Genomic DNA, 22,010 nt, shown 5'->3' on the forward strand with positions numbered 1-22,010 from the left:
GCAAATCAACCAACAGAACCGTTAAACGCATTATAAAGCGATTCATGATCGGAAAGTAATTTATTACGATGATTTTGACTAAAAATATCATCCCATGGTTCATTTGTTGAGACCGATAACATCTCACATTTATTCCATTTATACGGTTTCAAGTTTCTTTCGTTTCGGTTAGCTACCTTTTTATTTTTGTATGACATATCACTTCCACATCTTCCAGGAACTGAATGGAATTTGTTATAAATATCTTCGCGTACGTAAATATCCGTAACACGAGCGCGCGCGCGCGCACGTGTATGTGCGTGCGCACGCTTAGCCCTTACTGCTCTAAGGCAAGATATGTTTTGACGCGAAGAATGGTTGCTGACCTAGAACGCCAGTTTACAGAACCATACCTGTGTGTCGTTCCATTACCAATTGGGCGGAACTGATTGATTCGAAGAAACGCTTGACGATGGGAGTGCGCACAATTTGCTTATTACGTTAAAATGCAGAAGTTACCCATGGTTCACCCAGCGTCAATCACATGATTTGACCTTATCTACTAGTTTCGTTCTTCTCAATTTAAGGCCAGCGTGTTCCAGATATTCAGTGGAAGATGTACCCTTGACTTCTCGTCCCTTAATTTGTTTCGTTAATTAAAAACCAGTGTGAGAATTGCCACACGTGGTTGATGCATTGACGTACGTGCATACGATTCTTGCTGTGTGTCTGGAATGGTGTTGAATCACCAGGAAAAACCTAGGAGCTCATCTTCATGAGTATGAACTTGCTTAACCACTGCTTTTATTGTTTGTTTGTTTTTGTTTTTTTCACTTCGTTAAAATTTCCGGGTGCGACGTACTTGATCATGTGACCTGTAAACGAATAAGTTCCGTTACCATAATGATCTCGGAGATAGCACGAAAGAGAAAAAAATGCACCTAATAAATTGCACCATGAAACAAGCAGTCGTAAGGAAATAAAAAAAAAGAATATGCACAATAGAGAATAAAAGTAAGCTTCTTAATGTTCTATACCACGCACAGTACAACTAGGAGAAAAAAAATTATTACTGGCAGCTACGTTGTTCTCTTATGTTGTCCTAAATGGCATACGATTTGCTGTAGAAATATTTTTATTTTCATTATTCAATTCTATAAAGTGAAGTATGATTGAAGATCTGTTTTTTTTTTTATTATAATGAAGATATAAACAAGAACTCTCGTAAGTATTCATGTGAAAAAAAACCAACAGTGAAGAACGAATAAGGAAATATGAAACAGATAATAAAAAGTTGCCAAAAATAGAAAAACGAATATGACAGATGTTTTTGCCTAAAAGATGCTATCGTTTACTAAGAATAGAAGCAAGCAAACAGAAACACACGCACATTAGATTACCCATAACATTAATGTTTTCTGCGCGAGCCACTTAAAGCGTGAGTGCACTCGCGGGTAAAAAAAAAAAATCAATTTCAATGAGTCACTTTCGTTTTCTGCTAGAAACAATGGCACAAGTATTTTCTATTGGATGTCACATTGTTCTCCGCTTGCCTATTAAAATTATTTCTTTTTTTTTTATGTTGTTTCTTTCGCAATGATTTTGAACGGTTCACGAATTGGTACACAACTGAATTTTTATTTAACTAGTATTTCTGGATTCCGTTTTCATAATGAATACTACCGTAATTAAATTTTCATGTGGAAAGATTGCTCAATGAAGGTATGTATTTCAAAGTTCCACAATAAACATAATCGCTAATTTTATCATAAATTTTAATTAGATATGATTAAAAGTGGAAGACAAAAAGTGGTAGTGTATTGGATATATAGTGCGATTTTCAATAAAAATCAAATTTTTAATAATGAAAAATCAAAATTTCGATAATGAAAAATCAAAATTTAATAATCAAAAAGTCATCAAAATTTCAATAATCAAAAAATAGTGAAAATAAATGCTTTGAAAAAATGCACAGCAGACGACCAGTCGAATATCTGGTATGATGCTGTTATCAGGAAAAAGTTTAAAGTTTAATTTTGTATATTACAAATTTAAAATACAAGAAGAGAAATATTGGATTCCATTGAAGTTTACAAAGGGATTTATGGGTTAAATAAGTTGGTAAAAATATTTGTCAATAATGAGTTATTTTAAGCTAATGAATGATAACTGTAATTAGACAATGAAATATTCCCTTAATGGAACAGTAACTAATCATTGGAATGAATTTTCGAGATTGTTGGTTTGTTTTTCGTCACAAAAGAGGTCCCAGATAAGTCTTGAAACTCATTAGTATTCATTTCGCATTCCTTTACAATATCCTTTGCGAATGGTATTAAGGTCTATGTTTTTGTCGAATAGGTATGAAGATGATCCGAAACAATTTACCGCGTCTATGTTCTAACGTAAATGATGAATAAGCTGGAATGAGCTAACGTAATCACTTTACCAGGTTCAAAACAAAGAAAGAAAACAGGCGGTGCATTCGCAGTTCAACTTGAAATTACCTGGATTTCTTATCAAGGGCATTCCACTAAAAGTGCTGAAACTTCCCGGTCTCTCACCAGAGGAGAAATTGGTGAAATTCCTTTCTTTTATTGTCATTATTTCTTTCTTTTGAGAGCACGTTATTTCTTTTTGAAGCTCGTTTTCCCTGTTAGATAAATCTCATTGACTGCAATGATGTTTTGACGTGAGAATGTAGCTACAAATAGTTCCAAAAGAATTCTTGTATCTGTGCCTTGAGAAGGGAGGGTCTCCTTCTAACATACCGATTAATAATAATAGTTATAACGAAATCATTTCTTCCTCTTCGTCAGCATGTTGACATTCTTGAGTCCTCTTGTTGACATTCTTGAGATTGAGAGTGAGAATACGAGATGTTCGAATTTGATTCCATGCGCAGTTTTTCGAAGCCAGTTTTGATTGTTAATCAAATCGGAATCTGGATTTACTAATTCTTTTCAATTTCAGAAACGAACGTAATTGGATGGCGAAATCAGTAAGACGGGATCACAACTCCTTGAAATATTCATTTCTACTACAGCTGAAAAGTTAACATTGCAAAGGGCTCTCCAAAAACTCGAATTCATTTTATAAAGAACAGTACGAGAAACATGAAAACATCAACTATAAAAATACTGGATTCTTGAGTATCATTAGCATTATTTGTTTTCATGTTTATATGGAGTACAGAGTACTGTACTGGCGTGTGTATATAGGGAGGACTTGATTCATGTTTTAAGCAGACTCTTCAAATCTTCGCTACGCTATTGGAATCATTAGCACTTGAAGTACTAAAAAGTAATTTAGCTACTGTAGCACTTCGGGATGTATTAAGCAACAGTTTAAGTATTGTAGTATTTAGTAAAATACTTAGAGTAGTTTACTATACTAAGTATCTTGTACTGTTAAATCATGAGTATTTTACTAGTACAAGATGATTGAATAGCAAGCTAGTACTATCGGTTATTTTAACTTGAAATTCGAGTTTGAAACTTTGAAATGAACCTTTATTTCACAGCTCAGATAAATAAATCTAAAATAAAAGTTATTTTTAGTTAAATTTTTTTAAATTTGTTTTAAAAATCTCTATGGAAAGGTTGCAGGTTGCGTCTATTTGATGACCTAGGTACATTCTCTTAAGTTGGGTATATTCTTAGAGCGGATAACCAAAGCTTGCCCTAGTTTCATTTCTTCTTTCCTTTGCTCACTGATGCTTCAGTTGTGCCCATTACTTGGTAATCAGTTCTTCGTACTTGCATACCTCTCGACTAAAAGCATGCTGCTTGATTAGCAGAATGCTGTTAAGTTAATTCTTCGCAACAGTGCCATCCTATGTGCCCTTTGTTTCACGTGTTTCGTTGTTTGCAGTAATTTATTTAACCGTCGTTCCATGCGAATGGTATTTATTTAACACCAGACTGCAACCCTATAGCAGACAGCTTTTTAAACCGGAGAGAAAAGACTAGATGTTTTGCTTATTACCAGTAAAAATGGCCAATGTCTCTTTGGCCTTTGTTGTCCATCGCTATTTCGGCAACGCTTCTACGCACCTTGCAATTACCTTTAAATGTTGGTGAGTATTAACTGCTCTAAATACGAAGTAGATGTCACAGTTTCTGATAAACTGTTATTAGTTTGCGGAGACTAGGTCTAGAGGATGAAACGTGTCAGAGACTTTTAATGAAAAGCCAGTTCCATAGTAATAGTCGAGACGTCATAAGGCAGATCTTTTTTTTATACTGCGCAGTGATTTTTATGATACTGTCGTGCACTTGAATAAAGAAACTGCTAATGTACTAACTGATACATTTGTAAATGAATAAATAATAATTAAGGTACAACTGAACTCTAATATATTTGATTTTAAATGGTGATAATTGTCAAACATTGTCAAATGATTGTGTGGTTACAATGATGTTTTCCATGTTATGGAGTCGAATAAACAAGATCGAAAGATCTTGTTTATTCGAATCCATATTCAGATCCCTCCTTCCACTTTTCCAAAATATATTTGAATTGCTTGTGATATAATTCGAATATATTTTTGTCCCATAATGCAGAATGAATTTATCCAGATTATATTTTTTCTCAAAAACAGGTATTGTCAATTTTTCAAGTGAAATCCACTTAAAACACCTTAGGTTATCTCAAGATTTTACATGTATACTCATCGAGAACAAGTGCACAAGATGCGTTTACTAAATGTTTATTATTACAAACCACCACAACACTTGCTACACATTCACAATAATTTCAACGAGATGCATGCACTGCTTTATTAGAACGTTAGCTACTACTCATTGGACCTTGAAATCATAACACAATTGCTTATAGTTTCCCAATTACATATTCTTTATTCGTGATATTTTCTGGTCCTTGGATTTGTCGAAAAACAACAATTAGGACTGAAAAACATGTTCAGTATGTCTACACCGCTTTTGCAAATGATGCGCCAGTTTAGTTAATTAAAAACTCTCCGACAGAAGTCATTCTCGTTAATGGATGCAAACTCCGATGATTCTTTCGCTGAGTTACAACGTTAGTTCTGGCCGATGGATGAATTTTTTCTTTTTGATATATCATATATGAAATAATCACAGAGATTTAAATAAAAGTTACGATTACCGCTTTATGGTGGAAAGATATCTCTGTGATGTTCTCTCTCTCTCTCTCTCTCACTCTCTCTCTCTCTCTCTCTCTCTCTCTCTCTCTCTCCCTCTCTCTCTCTCTCTTATGGACGAAGCATTTAAAGATGAACGCCCAGTAGTTCATGCAGGAAGACGAAATCCCGAACTATCAGGCTTATTTTGGTCTTTCTTTAGGATATTCCATAGCGAAATCGTAATATGATGCCTCCAATTGGAAAGACCTGGGTTCAAATTCCATCTAGAATATGAGGACCCTTTATATGGGTCCTCATATCTTAGACGGACTTTTCAACTGAAGGTGAGTTAGACAGTTTCATATTAAGATATGAGGTTTTTTTTCATCCTACCAAATAGCCGAACTTTAGAAAGCACACAGTTGACAGATAAAATACACTGGCCTTATTGCCTTAGCAAGTCTTCACCCTTGTGTCATTAATAATGAATTTAGAAAGTCAACCATTACTGAAACTCATTGCCACTGCCGTGTTACCAACCGCGTGCATCATTTGCAAAGCCGGATATATCGAAAATGTTTTTCATGCCTTTTTTCTCGACAAATCCAGATGTTGGATATTCTAACATTTAAGCTTATTTAATAAATTGGTATTGAACCATTAAATAAACGTGTCATGATTTTGTGTCCGGTTCTATACAAATTCTTCACTTCTGCGTATCTTGTCTTTCGTTTCATATTCATACAACAACAAAGATGGTAGCAAGAACGGTACTCCCCTCTTTGGTAAATTAAGATTGATTTAAAAAAAAATCCTGAAAGAGGCCATTGAATTTTATATATTTTTTTTCTCAAAAAAGCGGAATATTTTGATTGATTCCTTCTCATTAAAGTTTTAACGGATTTTTAATATTTATTATGATTTACAGTATAATTCGTTTTGCTCGCTTTTGATTACACTGAAATTTCGTTGTAATTTTCGCATGCCTCGTGAGTAAATTTTACTGCAGAAAAAAAAGAATTCATTTTTTATTTATTTTTTACTTCTGGAAACGGTGTAATACAAACGAATTTCGGCCCTTACATGAACAGAAGTGGGTCCCACTGTTTTGCCTTAATCAGCAAATTTTCTACTAACATAATAAACGAGAACGGAATTTTTCTCCTCCACATATTCTACCTAATTATTCTGAATTCAGTTCTGTTCTTTCTAAATTACTATTTTCCGACTTCCTTCTCCAATTTCAGTTCACACTACTGAACTGCATACCGAAATGGAAATAATTCCTATTATTTGTTTTAGTCCAGTTAGACACTAAGCCACAATGCAATATTATACAACGCTACCATGACCATCATGCTTGAATAGTACAAATATTGCCCGTCGTTTTTCTATGCTCTGCTTCTTTTTGTATCCCACTAGCCTACAGTTAGTTTTTCTATAACTCTCTCATCTTTTCTGTGTAAGCGACTTCCGTTGGAATGTGAAACAAACATTACTAGAAAACAAGAAAAAGAATTAGATACATTTTCTTTAAAAAAAAAAAACCTGCCCTTGAGTGGTAGTAATTGATACGGAAGAGTAACAGTTTAGAACAGCTCCGTTTCTGTGTAGGGTCATGTACTAGAATTTATTAAGATGTTCCGTAATATTAGTTTAATGTAGAATGCGGCAAAAGAAAAAAAAAACTGATGTGGACGTTTGCTAAATGATACTGTCCATAATTTGATATAATTTCACGGTTAGTGGGTTTTCAATCCATCTTTTTTTTTGGTGCTTTCCAATACCAGCTCCCAAAATATCTCTAAGATGATTACGATGTGAGTATTTTTTGGAAATATTCGTCACGATTATTTAAATATCTTTCGAAGCATAGATTTAGGTTTGATTTTTTTTTCTTTCAGTTGATATCCTGTACGATAACTTACAACTGTTCTATGGGGCAGTTATCCAATTTTATTTTCATTGGGAAACTATTATCTGGTGTTCCCAAAAGCCTGAGTAACATAGGCATTTTATTTATTTTGCCGGGAAATTGTAACAAAAAAACAACAACAATTTTGCATTCCGAAAAAACACATTTTCTAACAGTTTGGTATTTCAACATCTGTGTCCTATTATCTTGCTCAATGATTCATTGCATAAACAAAAAATAAATAAATAAATACATGCGATTCTTCTGCAACGAAGTCTTCACGGTCATTTGACTTCGACGCCCAGCTATTATAAAAAAAAAAAGGTAAATAAGGAATATAAAGATAAAAAGTGCCAACTGGCAACGCGGAAATGTTATTTTTAAAAATATGTTAAATTCGGAACACAATTATTTGCTAATGATAATGTTAGCATTAAATGTAATTAAATTACATCACTGTCAGAACGCTTTTTATGTTTTCTTTAACTGATGAAATCTATTTTAATCTACTGCTTTTCACTTGATTTTTTTCTCATACGATTGTCTAGAAAAATGCTTCGCAAACTAGATTAAAAGATTAAAATTAAAAAAAAAATTAACAAGCAAGTTTTGTTTATTTGTAATTTGCATGTATTTTGCACGGTAAACAACATGCAAACTGTTTTTTGCCATTTTTGGCAAAAATACTTTTTGATTAATCATAATATAAATAAATAGAAATTCCATCACTAAGCTTAGCTTGTATTTTGCAATAAAAGTTTAAGAATGTTGTTCCCAAAAAAGATAACGAAAATGGACATAACTGACATCACAAACTATTGTTTATTATTTTCTTACTTCGCTCTGCTTTCTTCTTCATTAATCAAAAAAAAAAAAAAAAAAAAAAAACGGGGGTTGTTTACATAGCTTCGCTTTTTTGATATGTTTGGGAATCATTGGAAACGAAATAATTTAATAATTTTCAAAATTATCGAAATGAATTTATTTATATTTTATTTCATAAAATTTACAATTTCTAATATGGCCTACAAAATAAAAATAAATATATATAATATATATATATATATATAGAATTCACTGTACACTCTACGCTAGTATTCATATACAGAACTAGATGACTAAATATTGCACTTCATTGAGGATCGAAAGCTCTCTCTTTTTATTTTCCAGAATGCAAGAATTCCACAACCTTTGAAAGGAAATAGAATCAATTCCACAGATCAAGCAACAGATACTGTAAGTAGTGGCTCAAATTAAGTAACAGTAGTTGTTTCAATTTAAATAACATCGTTCTCCTAATCATCTGGCTAGTTGACGAAACAGCGCTAGTTAATTTGAAAGTGCGTTTTGGAATGTAATGGCGATGTTTTGAAAATATGTCCAAGTGTGACAGTCGATGTCTTCTGAAAGATAATAGTTAAATGTCAACAGTAACGAGTCAATACTAATGATTATAATAATTTCTACTGCCATATATCATGCTTAGAATCAATTGAAAATAGTACAGAACTAGAAAATTAAGCAGATTAACTGAGCATTAGCTAATTCTATATTCGTGGTTGGATATCACAGAACGTGACGAATTCTTTAATACTGGACTAAAAGCCGTTTACGTTTTTTAGGAATCATTCAACCAGTATTCCATTTATTATAACTAATAGAATTCTTTGGAAGGAATAGGGATATGACCAGAGGTGTAGTCCGAAAAGAAATAGTGCCAGGGCTCTACTTTGGAAACAAAAATCCACAGCACCAAGTGCGCCATTATTATTATTATTATTATTATTATTATTATTGTGATATATGACGACTATATGGTATAGAGACTGTCTTGTTTTCTGAAACGAAAATGACAAGAGTGCAAGCTGCTATTTTTTGACCGAAAGCTGGAAATGCATTAATAAGTCTCATTATTATAATTCTTATAATTTATTATAATGAATTTAAAAATTTTGATAATTTTAAAAAAGTACCAGGGCGTCGCCCTGGCCCGACTACACCCCTGGATATGACCTATTTGAAATGATTAAAGAATATGTTTTAATGCCATATTGAGGGGAAAGAAGCCAGCATTTATGATTGGAAGAACGTCATCATGTCTTCGTCATTTTCCATCAACCCATTTCTCTGTACGTAAGATGACGAATGGGTTACAAGTTAATTTGCAACTGTAGCGATTCAGAAGGGTATCATGACTATGTTTTCAATACAAATCTAAAAGAAACTAAATATTTCATTGTAATCTCATGTTCGAAATAAAAGAAACGACGGAACTTCAATTTTTTACAATAAATCACAATAGTTATTATGAAAGCGATCCCTTATATGATTGTTTGGCTTGCATACTCTCCCATGGTTAAGCCCTTTTTTTTTTTTTAGAAAAAAAAATGTTCTCGTGGGCTATTTTAAATTATTTTAAGGATAAATTTTATCCTTAAAAGAATTTGAGTTACTTAAAGGGCATGTTCCTTCAGGAAATTTCAAATTCTTCAATGGAAAATTTACTACAATCATTAATTTCAGACTAAACTGTTGTATCAAATGATGATTTTGTTTTTGATTATATTAAATTAAAAAAAAATCCGGAAATTAGTGCTGAGTCGAAAATGTTGCGTATTTGTTGTCGAAAAGATGCGAGTGATATCATAAATCGAAAGAATAAAAGAAAGAAAAGAGCATTATATATAGAGCGGGGAGAATAAAAAACGAGATAAAAACAGAGGTAAAAATAATCTGCCTTATTCGTGGGTTGTATAACATGCTTGGGTTTGGGTTGTTCTTCTTCCTCCTCCGGTAAAAGCACAGGATTACTGAAGAACACGACAGTGAATTTGATTAAGTTCACCTGTACAAATGATTTTAATCTGTCTTTTTACGTCCAATTTCGCAACTTAGGTTTCTTGTTGCTAGCATCACTAATACAGTAAATCCACAGATCAATTCTAGAATGAAGAAAATGGCTGCCCAGCTGTAGTACTTGGCTATGTAACTGAATGGAAGACCTGATGTTATGGCACCAACTACAAGAGGGAAAAAATTGTGTTAATATATTTGAATATCGTTAATTACTCAAATATTTCAATTCATATAGTTAAAATGCTAAACAGAAATGATAATATGAAGTTATCCCTCCTATGGTAAACAGTTTTTATCCACACGTTGAGTAATCAATGGGTTTTTATTCCTATTCGTTTTATAATTTGTATTTAGATATAACACATTGTGCATGCATTTTATTGATATAAAAGTTTAATCTATTTTATGTTATTTGTATTTTCTTGCGAATCAAAAAAGCGAACCAAAATGATTTGTTCACTTTTTATTTTCATTCCAATCAAAGATAAGTTTTCAATGAATTGCAACCTATAAGATTTTGAGAATGCACATAGTTTACTGATGTTTAGGGCAAAGAAAATCTGTTGAAATCATGGCAAATTCTGCCAGAAGGGTAATATGGTTTAGTTTGAGCAAAACGTACTCAAAAACGAAGCAACAACAGTGGCGATCTTGACTTCATTGCTGGTTTTCATACAAAAGTTTGGCGTTAGGTGTTCATTGTAAGTTGAAGAGTGAAACTCTAAAAAGAACAGATGCTACTTTTCAGCCTCTTTTAAATAAAATTTAAAATCGCCTCGCTTGCTTCCTTTAAAATCATAGAGACATGTACTTTGAACTGTATAACGGATCGAAATAATTATTCAAATATGTAATTAGCATAGCAGTGCTTCATTTTTTTCATATCGTCGAAATTAAGAGAATGGAAGCCGGATAACGAAGGCCACTGAAATGAGCACTATAAATTATTAGTAAATTATTAAGGATTATTATTTATCACAGTGCCTCATAACACATGAAAAAATAGCTTAAAGGTAGAATGCTATACTTTTGTCGATTCTTACTCCAATAGATAAATGTCTCTCACTGAGCACAAATCCTTATGACAGTACCGGTAGCATGCAAGTTTACGAAGTTGTCCTCTCCCCAACTCCCACAAGAGGACACAGTGCCCTACCATCTAAAGAATGTACAGTGGTGTCCTCTTGTGGGGAAGAGAGTGACTTCGCAAACTTGCATGCTACCAAACACAGTCATGTGATATACGAGCATAACCTCTTCCCCGCATAGATTCATATAATCATTTTCTCATACACGTTCTGTTTCTGCCTTAAGCTCTTTTATAAGTATTTTCATGGAGAATGTTTGGCTAAATTAAATACACAGACTGGCCACTGAATTAGAAACTTTTATTAAATATCTTGTTGGATGTCCTTTGGCTCGAATTACAGCACATATGCGGTTTGATATGGATTCCACAAGATGCTGGATTGCATCCATGTCTACAACACAACAGGTGTTTGCCAGACAATCCTTTAACTGGCTCAGATTTGAGGGAAGAGGACTTTGCTCCCGCATCTGTTTTTCTAACACGTCCCATACATTTTCAATTGGGTTCAGATCCGAGCTTTGTGATGGCCAGGGAAGATGACGGAAGTCGGTGTCATGTTCGCTGAACCACTACTGAATAGCTCTTGAGCGATGGACAGTAGCATTTTCATCCATGAAATAACCGTCACCTGCTGGATAAAAAGTCACACTGCAAGATGGACTTGATCGGCAACAATGTTCAGATATTCCTTGGATGACGCCCCACTATTCCGGCAATATCAGGGGGAACCCGTTCCACACCAACAGAATATGCCCCACACCATGATAGCACCTCCAGAACCTTGAGTTGTGTTTACAAGGCAAGCTGAATTCGTTGCTTCATTGGGCTCCAGCCAAACTCTCTGCCTACCGTTGGTATAGAACAAGGTGTACGGTGACTCGTTGGATCACATGACTTTTTTCCAGTCTTTCAGTGTCCGGTCGCAGAAATGAGTGGTTTCCTTATAGGCATGCGAATGCCAATAGAGATCGTCTTCGATTCCTGTGCATAATTCAGTGAGATATGCGCAGCCTTCATTAAATGCCTTCATTAAATTCGGTCAATTGCTGCACATGGAAGTTCTGTTTGTCCATACAAGCCTTCTCAGACGATGACGATCTCCTTTCTGACAGACTGTCTTAGGAGCACCGTTACGCCTCTTATACAAGCAACGTGGATGATTTTTCCACTAATCAAACACCTGGGATATCCCACCTTTTGAGAAACCAATCAGCTGTTCTATTTTCTAAATCGTGGTTCCAGCGAGCCAGAAGGACATCCACAAGCTCTTTGTCGAACTCCGAAAGATCCTTTGTTTTTCTCATTATGATCAACACTGTGGACGATTACTGACCAGCATCACTCTTGAATAGTTGCCTTGATCACGTGGTGACGCACAGGACCAAATATTTTTGTTATGCGTTGCGTATGTGGCGTTTACGTACATCTGCATAAAGGTTTCTAATTCAGTGGCCGGTGTTTTATTGACTGAAACATTTCCAATATACAGTTAATACGTAATGATATTTAGATTTGCATTTAGGTGTTTTGTCATGCACCAAGTTATGTAATCTTAATTAGCAGCTCACTTGTTAACAACACAAAATCTGTCAGGTGGATATATGGACAACAGTACAGCAATCCCTCGATTAATGCGTTCTTTAAAAAAGACGCATTAATCGAAAACACACTAATCGAATTCGTTCCTCAGATTTCTTTTTTGAACCTTAATGTTTTTTATAAAAGAATTAAGGTATGTTTCAGGGCCTAGTTAAAGGAAAACCATGAAGCTGAAAGACAATAAAACATATTCAGAATATAAATTTTATTATTCTGCTTCTTAACAAAGAATTGAGCTAAGGTAGTTTGGCGGGCATTTTGTTTCTTTTTTTCATACAACCGACGGTATGGCCCCATTGCCTCTTCTACTTCTGCAAATTTTACCGCTTCTCTCTTCATCAGGGTCAGCTACTAAGTATTGCTGCTTAAAAACGTCGATTGAACGAAAAATATTTTCAAATTGTTTCTGTGAAATCTCTTTTGGCTGACTATCAGTGGTTAAATTTTCTTCATATTCTTCGGTATCTTCCCGCTGTGCATCTAAATTTAGCAGGTCGGAATCGCTCAATTCTTCAGAATGAGATTTAATTAACTCTTGGACGTTATCATTGCCAATGTCATCCAAACCCAGTTCACGCCCGATGTTGGCAATTTCCTCAACAACATTATCCATTTCATTTGAAACTTTCAAAATCTTTTGCACAATGTGGAAGAATGTGCTTCCAAATGGCTCGCATATTGCTAGCAGTAATTTCATTCCAAGATTGATGAATATTTTCAATAGCAGATTTAACATTAAATTTCTTCCAGAATTCTACTAATGGCATGTAATTCTCACCAGGTGTTGCTTCTATTGCCTGTTTAAATGTTCTTCTCAGGTAGTATGCCTTAAAGGTTGCGATAATCCCCTGGTCCATAGGTTGTATGAGAGAAGTTGTATTTGGTGGTAAAAATTTGGAATATAGCGTACATGGAAGTAGTGTAGTATGCCATTAAAAATAACTTTGTAAAATGTTTTAAATCGGTTACTAAATTATTTCATTCTGGTGAGGGATTTTTTAAAATAGTTAGCCGTAAAAATGTATAGATAGAAAATTTTTAAAATCTGTAACATTTAATTTTAAGATAGGCGCACTAATCGAATTTGGCTATCGAAAAAAAAATGGCGCACTAATCGGGGGCGCATTAATCGAGGGATTACTGTATAACCAATAATAGTGATACTTCGTGATTTACTGCATTTATATCAGAGGATTGCGATGCGGTGCTATAATTTTTCTAGTATAATGGAAAGCCTAATTTAGTGAGCCTTTTTTTTTTCTAGCAATCTCATTTCGTAATAAGACCCATTTTGGTCATTTTGATAAAGAAATGTGTTTATTTTCTTGGAGATCGATAGTTAGGTGTAACTTACGTCTTTATATCAATATCTTCAAGCTATTTCCCCATACCACAAATATTACTAATTCTGCATTCTGCATTCGAAGAGTTCTTAATTAATTCTATTTGCATCATTAAACAGAGTATATGTAATTGATAATTAACCCTTACCATTTGCAGCAAGTGCTACAATTGCATGAGCAGTTCCACTTAAATGTGATGGAGCTGATTCAGTTGCGACCACTCCAAATATGGCAATTGGACCATACAGACAAGCACCAAGAATGCATCCTAGGGTTGTAATCCAGAGCTATAAGAAATTAATTAATTAACAAGAATTCCTAATTAAAAAAAGCATTTTATTAAGAATTTGTGATAAATGATAAAGACGATAATTTTTTTATTTCATTATTCTTTATATTTCTCCAAGGCAATTTTATACAGAATATACCATTTTCTGTATAAAAATACAAGTTAAAAAAATACAAGTCTGCTCAAGGACGCTGATATTACCCTGTAAAGGACGTTTCTTATTGGAAGATTCGCAATAAACCTTTCGTACCAAACACTCTTCATATTGTGTCGCATTTGCAGTACTAACTAAATGACATTATTCTTGAGATGCGAATGCTACAATCAGCTTCTTCACAATGACAAACCTTTTGTGTGCAATTGTGTTGCCTCTTGTATTGCCATAAGAGAGCTTTGTATTTGTATTTTTGTGTAATAATTGCTCCGCTAACAAAAGTTTATTTGTAGTACATCACTGAAACGAAGTCAAAGAATACTTGAAGGTGAATTTGATGCAGTTTCATGGTTTGCTTCTACAGTTACTTTGAAGAAGTGCTGCTAAAAATGAAATAAATGCTCGGTCAGGGGCGGGTTTCAGGTTTAAACAATGTTGCATCAGTAGTTTAAGCTTCACTTAGGATAACCTTTACCTTTCATCCATTGAAGTCATTTAGTAATGCTGTACAAAAGTAGCTCAATACACTTTTGTCTCCCTTTGTATGGTTTAAAACGGTATGTTCTTTTCCCTTTCAACTTGCTTAGATTATACAGCATAGTAGATACCTTCTTCACAACTTATTTTTAATTCTAGTTTCGAATCCGAGCTTTATTATGTTTATAGTCAGAGGGTCTGTGATATTTTTAAAACTAGCTTCCCACTTGAAGCAGGTATCTTAATTTTCGTTTCCCTTTTCGTAAACAAACAATTATTTATAATTTAAAGTGTATAATTACATTTATAATTAAAATTATAATAATGTTTAATTATATAAATTAAGTGGTTATTAGATCCAGCATTATCTCAAAGCCGAATACAGAAACTATAAAAGTTTCGTACAAAATTTGACCAGAGAGCTTACTGGAATACCTCGCCGGCATTTACGAGTTGTCCTAGCCGGACCTTATGGGAGACATGATTGCTTTGCCCAAGCGCCCGTATATTCGCCTCTTATTGGCGAATATACGGACGCCAATAAGAGGCGTCCGTATATTCGCTATTGTATATCGCTATTGTATACTGTATATCCGTATATCCGATATTGCGTATATCCGCAAGCGTCCGAACTGATTGGTTCTCCTCAGAAACCTTTAAGAGAACAAAAACTCTCGTTCAGTACTAAGGAACTCGAAGTGTCGAAGAGGTATATTTTACACCTCTCCGACACTTCGGAGATACTTTAGTAAATATGTACAGTATTTACTAAAATAAAAAGCCAAAAGGCTTCATTTTGGCGATGCAAAATTATATATGCATCGCCGAAATTATATATGGACGCTTGGGCAAAGCGATCATGTCTCCTATAAGGTCCGGCTAGGGCAACTCGTAAATGACGGCGAGTGTATTCCCGTAATCTCCCTGGTCAAATTTCGCATGAAATTTGACCAGGGAGATTACGGGAATGTAGAAACTTTTATAGTTTCTACATTCGGTTTTGAAATAATGCTGAATCTAATATCAACTTGATTTATATACTTTTGCATTTCCGAAATGAAGCCTTTTGGCTCTTTATTTTAGTAAATAATAATGTTTTATTAATAGTAACAAAATTTTGATTCTAAAAAAATTTCACAGAGGCCTGTGCAGCTCGGTGGAAATAGCGCTTGGTCGCTCGAAGAATGACTTAAGTTCAAGTCTAGCCGTCGACTGGAGGAAGTTTTTCCAAGTCTTTCTTCGACCGGTTCCCGAGTTAGTCGATCTCTGGCACGGGCAAGTGGGTTTTTCGTCCCGTAAGCTCAAGAAAATCGACCGTACTACCCACATTATTTCAGACAGTAACATATCCTGTTAGGGTTAGGTACCAAGACATGGCAGCACTTGTTTGCCATTCTCTTCATTGGTGGCTGCTATAATTAATGATAGACATGGGCCAGCTATCTCTGATTGACTACCGGTAGATTGAATTCCCTACTCAGGCTCCAAAAGCTACATGGATTTTAAAGGCCTCGTCTACTCCCTGTAAGGGAATAAAAGGCGTTAGCTGATTGATATATATAAATTTTTATATTTAAAAATTTCATAATTAAAAATTTGATAGGCTACTTCATACGGCCTGCAAGTGCTTTCCCTCGAGAAAAGACACAGCACTTCAGGCTTCCAGTAAACATAACAGTGGTGATCATTATCCTGTTGGATAATATTCGTAAAGCGAAGAAAAAAAAAAGGCTTTGTTGAAGGGCTTAAATTACAGTTCGATCTACCGCCTGATTTCAGCGCAGATATTCAATAGAATTAATTCAGACCTTTACGGATTTGAACTGTGTAATATTTAAAAACGTTCTGTATTTTATCGAGAAAAGAAAACTTCAAACTAGTTTGCCATTTTATTAGTTCCAATTTTTCTCTCCTTTCCGAAGTATATGCTAATTCCAACCTGGAAAAAGACGTCCCATATTTCGGTACTTTTGTTCTATATAAATTATGATCCATATTATTTGGTATACTTTCCCAGCATACCTTCAGATCGACAGCGGCAATTTGTATGTATCCTAATATTTTTATTATTACTCTATATCAGTGGTTCCCAACCTTTTTCTAGTTGCGTACCCCTTTTAAACCCATTTCTACAAATTGTACCTCTTGTTTGTAAAACAGATGTTTTTAAATCCTGACACTTTTGTTCAGTGCCTATCTTAATGTAAAATAAATTACTTTGCTTGTTTTGCCACCATTACTGATTATTTTTCGTGTACCCCTGAACGGCCCAGCACGTACCCCCCGGGGGGTACGCGTACCACCGGTTGGGAACCGATGCTGTATATTACTATTTGGAATTACCTTCCTTCTTTTGCACCTGTTCCCAGATACTACAGCCTATATGCTTTATAATTTTCTTCTTTAATCTCTATTCTTCACCAGTGCTGGTATTTTCTTATCTTAGGTTAAAAAATACACTTCGTATATTTTATATTTTATCTTCTTCTTTGAGTGCCATCTCCTATCGGAGGTCGGCGACCACCTTGACAAATTTTGAGCAATTCTCAGCTATTCTGAGCAGTCTCTCAGAGTTCATACCAGTCCACTGTCTGATATCTGCCAGCCAAGATTTTCTTCGTCTTCCTTGTCCTCTTCTTCCATTTATCTTCCCTTTTATAATCAATTGAAGTATCTTATATTTTTCATTACGAAGTAGGCGACCAAGATATGCAGTTTTCCTTCTTTTTATGGTATCTAAAAGTTCACGTGATTTCCCCATTTGTTTCAGTACTTCCTGATTGGACGTTTTTGCTGTCCATGGGATTTTTAACATTCGTCTGTATAACCACATTTCAAAGGCTTCAAGTCTTTTTATTGATGTTGTCTTCAAGGTCCAAGTTTCTGCACCGTACAGCAGTACAGACCATACATAGCATTTAACCATGCCTACTCTAAGCTCTAAGTTTAAACTGCAGTTACACAGTGTTGATTTCATCAAGAGAAAATTTTTTCTTGCCATTTCAATTCTAACTTTTATTTCCATTTCTCGATTGCAATCTTCATTTAACCAGCATCCGAGATATTTAAACTTTGGCACTCTTTCTATTTGTTTCCTATTTAAAGAAAGTGCTAAATTAAGAATTGGTTTCTTACTTATGACCATGAATTTAGTTTTGGTGATATTTATTTTTAATCCCATTTTTTCACTCTCTGCATTTATTAGCTCCAAAAGATTTTGAAGATCCTGAATATTGTCAGCCAGAAGAGCTGTATCATCGGCATATCGGATGTTACTAATGATTTCACCATTTACACTAATGCCTTCCTTTCTTCCTTCCAAGACTTTTTGAAATATGGCTTCTGAGTAGATGTTAAAAAGAAGAGGTGACAGCACACATCCTTGCCTTACTCCTCGTTTGATGTTAATGGAGTTTGATGTTATGTTATATTTTATGGCATACCCAAATGCTAATGCTTGGAGAATCTAAAGGAACTTTCTTGGAAGACCAAAAAGTTAAGAGAATTTTTGTTTGCGCTTAGGTAACGACTTGTAATTGGGCTAAATCAAACATTACGTATATTTTCAGTCCTTAGTTTAACTGGTTTAAGAAAAAGGAAAAAAAAAAACCCTATCCTGGAGGTTGAATTCCAACTGCGATCCACTAAGTCACCCTAAAATTCTTCGTGACTTTGATGTGATTCAAACCTAATTCTTTTTAATTGAAGATCCAGGCCCTGCCATCACATCCTGATATCAAAACAACAATTCTATTTTATTCTTTATTCCAAAGAATTAAATTGGAAGCATGCATTTTCGAAAAGAACGGAAAAGTTTATTTAAATACCTTGGAGTACATGGAAGTAACTTCTGATGAGTTTGAAAATGGTTGTGGATAAATTTTGAATAATAATTTAGGGATGAAAAAACATTCGGGTGAAAATATTTGTAAGAAAACAAAAAACATAGAAAGAACACTTCACCCATCCGAGTTGAAAAACAGTAGATCGCTTTGGAGATCCTTCCGATTAGAGAGGAGGATTTAAAGGTTCACTTCTAAATTTATTTGGTTGAATGGATTCTGGATTTCACTTCAATTTCTTCTAACACACGTTAGATTCAGTGACTTATTATGGCCAAGTAATTTAGCTTAGTAGAATCCTAATTAAAGCTGTGATCGTTGTTATCTTCTTAATTAACAATGTTTAGATTCTCTGGCTGGTTTGCTTTATTTGCAAGATGAAAAACTCGAGGTTTCGATAGGAAACCTGCCACCTGCGTATGAGACAGGTAAAAAATCAATAAGGGAATTTCACCTTCACATAAAAACACTTATGAAATGTATTCGTGGCTCTAATAGCATTCTAATTCGGGTCTTTCCAACCAAGGACATCGTCATTACAGACTGAGCTATGCAGGCGCTCAGATTTTGGATTTATAGGTTTCAAGTAAGTAAATAGTGACAAGAAACAAAAAACTCGTATTTCAATATGCTCAGAAAATTATAAATGATATTTAGACAAAGAGTTCAAGATATTTCAAATATAGAAATTTTGTCTCGTTGCTTCAGTGTTATCAAAGCTACTGTTTGTATGGAATGATCAGATATTATATCTATGTTGCATAATAGGATACATATTCAACCTTGCTTAATGGAAATACATATTATGAATTTGGGAGTTTGATTAAGAATTAGGGTTATCTTTGTGACATGATGAAAAATTAGTCTAAAACCTCTTTCTACTAATATCCAAAACACACTAAAACAAAAAGATATGTATATGAAGAGTCACTGTACGAAATCTCGTAATGAGAAAAATTGGCCATTAAATCCGTATACAGCATATCTCTATCTCTTATCAACATAATGGCTAGTGGATAGCAATGTTACTTCACTAGGAAATAATAAAGAACAAGGTGATTCCCCCCCCCCCGTCTTCCTTACCCAATAGTAAACATTTTGTCTGTAGATATGTGTGTTCAAGGGGCTTATTTGAGGGATGAAAAACTCAATACGAGACTGGCTAATCGCCTTCAGCTGAAAAGAACTAATGAATGTTTTTTCGCGTTCTAGACTGGGGGGGGGGATTCAAAAGGAGGTATTTCCATCCAAAGAGCTTCGTCTATACCGGCTGCGCTACGGAGGCTCTAGAGAGCATACCTGTATACAAATAATAATTGTAACACACGGAAACACATTGTACGCCATTTCCTTTCACCTTTATTGAGAACTCTAAGCTGGAAATCAGACATGGTACCTTTTCAAATCAATTTGGACATCCACTAAGCAGGGCGATGATCTCACTCTGAGCGATTAAAGTCATCTATTAAAACTGTAAAACCCTTCATACTCATCTATGCCACAGTGGGATCCGAATTCGAACCCACAGCTTGCAAGTCAGAGAACAGATATGCTATCACTCAGCGAACCAAGCTGAAAAAAATTACTGAGAAGTTTGTATGAAGTAAATGCAGTGTAGTGTAATGTGAGTTTTTTTAATGTGAAATCTATTCACAAAGGGTTCTGTAGACATAGAATTTAGTAGTATTAGAAGAATGGATGAACTAAGACTTTATTCTGAAAAATCTGCTCTAGAGACCAAACATGGAGCTTTTTTTTCGTCACTTCGCGCCTCCTTCCCCCCATAAACAGAGTAACAGTTTCAGCGAACGATAGAATTCATTACCAACCTAAACGAACGCATCTATAAGTCATCACCCGGTGATTCATCACACATTTCCTAATGAGGTAAGTAATATGTATTCAAGATACCGAGTAATTTTATATAAACTTGGTTTTTAATCCTATTTCCCAAGTGAGCAAACAAGTTTGCGCCTGCACGTAGTACAAGTCTGAGGGAACTCATGGTAATGCCACTCTAGGCAACTCGTAGTAAAGGTGGATTAAGATCTGATCACCTGAGGTAAGTAATAACAAATAATAATCTCGGGTACTGGTACTTCAGACCTATCTGATTAGCTTAAGGATTAGAGCTATCATAATTTTAGGATAAGTTGGTTAGTTATATGCTTCAAGGTACTTAAATAGGTGAGTAAAAAAATTCAGAACAGCGACAGTGATTTAGAAGAGTGTTTTATAGTTGTAAATTATGACCAAAGCAACTGAGACTATGTGGCCAGAATATTATGTCTTTTCTATTGTGGTTTTGCTTGCTTTGCGGGAAGTACAAACCGAGTTTAAGAGAGTTGAAAACATTGTTATCTATATGAAACTCGGTAACCTAACTCACCTTCACTTTAAATTCTTATAACGTTTTTTTCGTGTCTTAGATCGGATTTTAAACTTTCAAACAACTGAAGAACAATTACAGACACGCTTAGTAGACAAATGGCTGGTTGCATATCATTTCAAAAACATGCTCGTGATTCAGACGAATTCAAACAGGGTGTACTTAATCCAAAAATATTTGTGAATTAATATTTAGAATTTCATTTCTAAATACGAACATATCAATGCTTACTTGGGATGATGACTCATTAACGAAGAAGTACAGACAGTGAAGACAGGTCATGACGCCTACCATAAATATAACTGCTATAGGCATACGAGGATTGCCCCTCTCCTGGAATAAATGTTTGAAAATACTTTTACTGAACATAAATGAAATTTAGTATAAACACAAAAATTTGTATAAAATTCGTGAACATTACTTCACCTTGTTATTACTGCGTCGTAAAACCCAGTCGGTTAGATAACCGGCAATCACCCCGCCAAAGAATCCTCCCGATTCAACACTACTTGTAAATGCACTTCCTAAAATAAATTATGCGTTCAATTAGTAACAATTCGACTTATTAAGAATAAAATTTGTCTTAAAACATCTCGGAATATTGAAACATATTCATTAATAGAAGTTATACAATTAAAGTCTTGAAGAACTCATTGCTAAAAATACCTTTCAATCCCGGAATAACACTGCTCTATTGAATCTACTAATCTACCGATGGGTAAACCCCTAATGAGAAAATTGCACCCCGCTGTAAGAAATTGTTTCCTGTAAGGAAGGAAATTATGGCAGGAATTAACTTTCGGGAAGAAACCTTAAAGACTGCTGACTGTGTAATAACCCAATTCTCAGCACAGTGAACACTTCATATGTAGGCCACTTTGTCGTTGATGCTTCTTAGAGCATAAAGGTAGAAACACACAAGTTGTAATGAAATCCCTTAAAGCCTAAAATCCTTTAAGGTCTACCAAAA

General features: G+C 34.5%; 1 protein-coding gene across 2 annotated transcripts in view; it reads right to left on the reverse strand.

Annotated features, from left to right (window-relative positions):
• Positions 1 to 9,841: 9,841 nt before the first annotated feature.
• The window catches only part of LOC150096737 (glucose-6-phosphate exchanger SLC37A4-like), a 30,553-nt gene continuing 18,384 nt past the window's right edge, over positions 9,842 to 22,010 (reverse strand). For both annotated transcript variants that reach the window (XM_090408221.1, XM_090408220.1), the window contains exons 6-9: positions 21,467 to 21,564; positions 21,272 to 21,373; positions 14,038 to 14,176; positions 9,842 to 10,021 (exon numbers count right to left, since the gene is read on the reverse strand). In XM_090408221.1, coding sequence (XP_090264347.1) covers positions 9,861 to 10,021; positions 14,038 to 14,176; positions 21,272 to 21,373; positions 21,467 to 21,564 — 500 coding nt within the window. In that variant the 3' untranslated portion in view covers positions 9,842 to 9,860. The remainder of the gene's footprint in view (positions 10,022 to 14,037; positions 14,177 to 21,271; positions 21,374 to 21,466; positions 21,565 to 22,010) is intronic.

Source organism: Typopeltis vanoorti, chromosome 18 (genome assembly GCF_054136105.1).
Source record: "Typopeltis vanoorti isolate ZY-2024b chromosome 18, IOZ_Tvanoo_1.0, whole genome shotgun sequence".
NCBI lineage: Eukaryota > Metazoa > Arthropoda > Arachnida > Uropygi > Thelyphonidae > Typopeltis > Typopeltis vanoorti.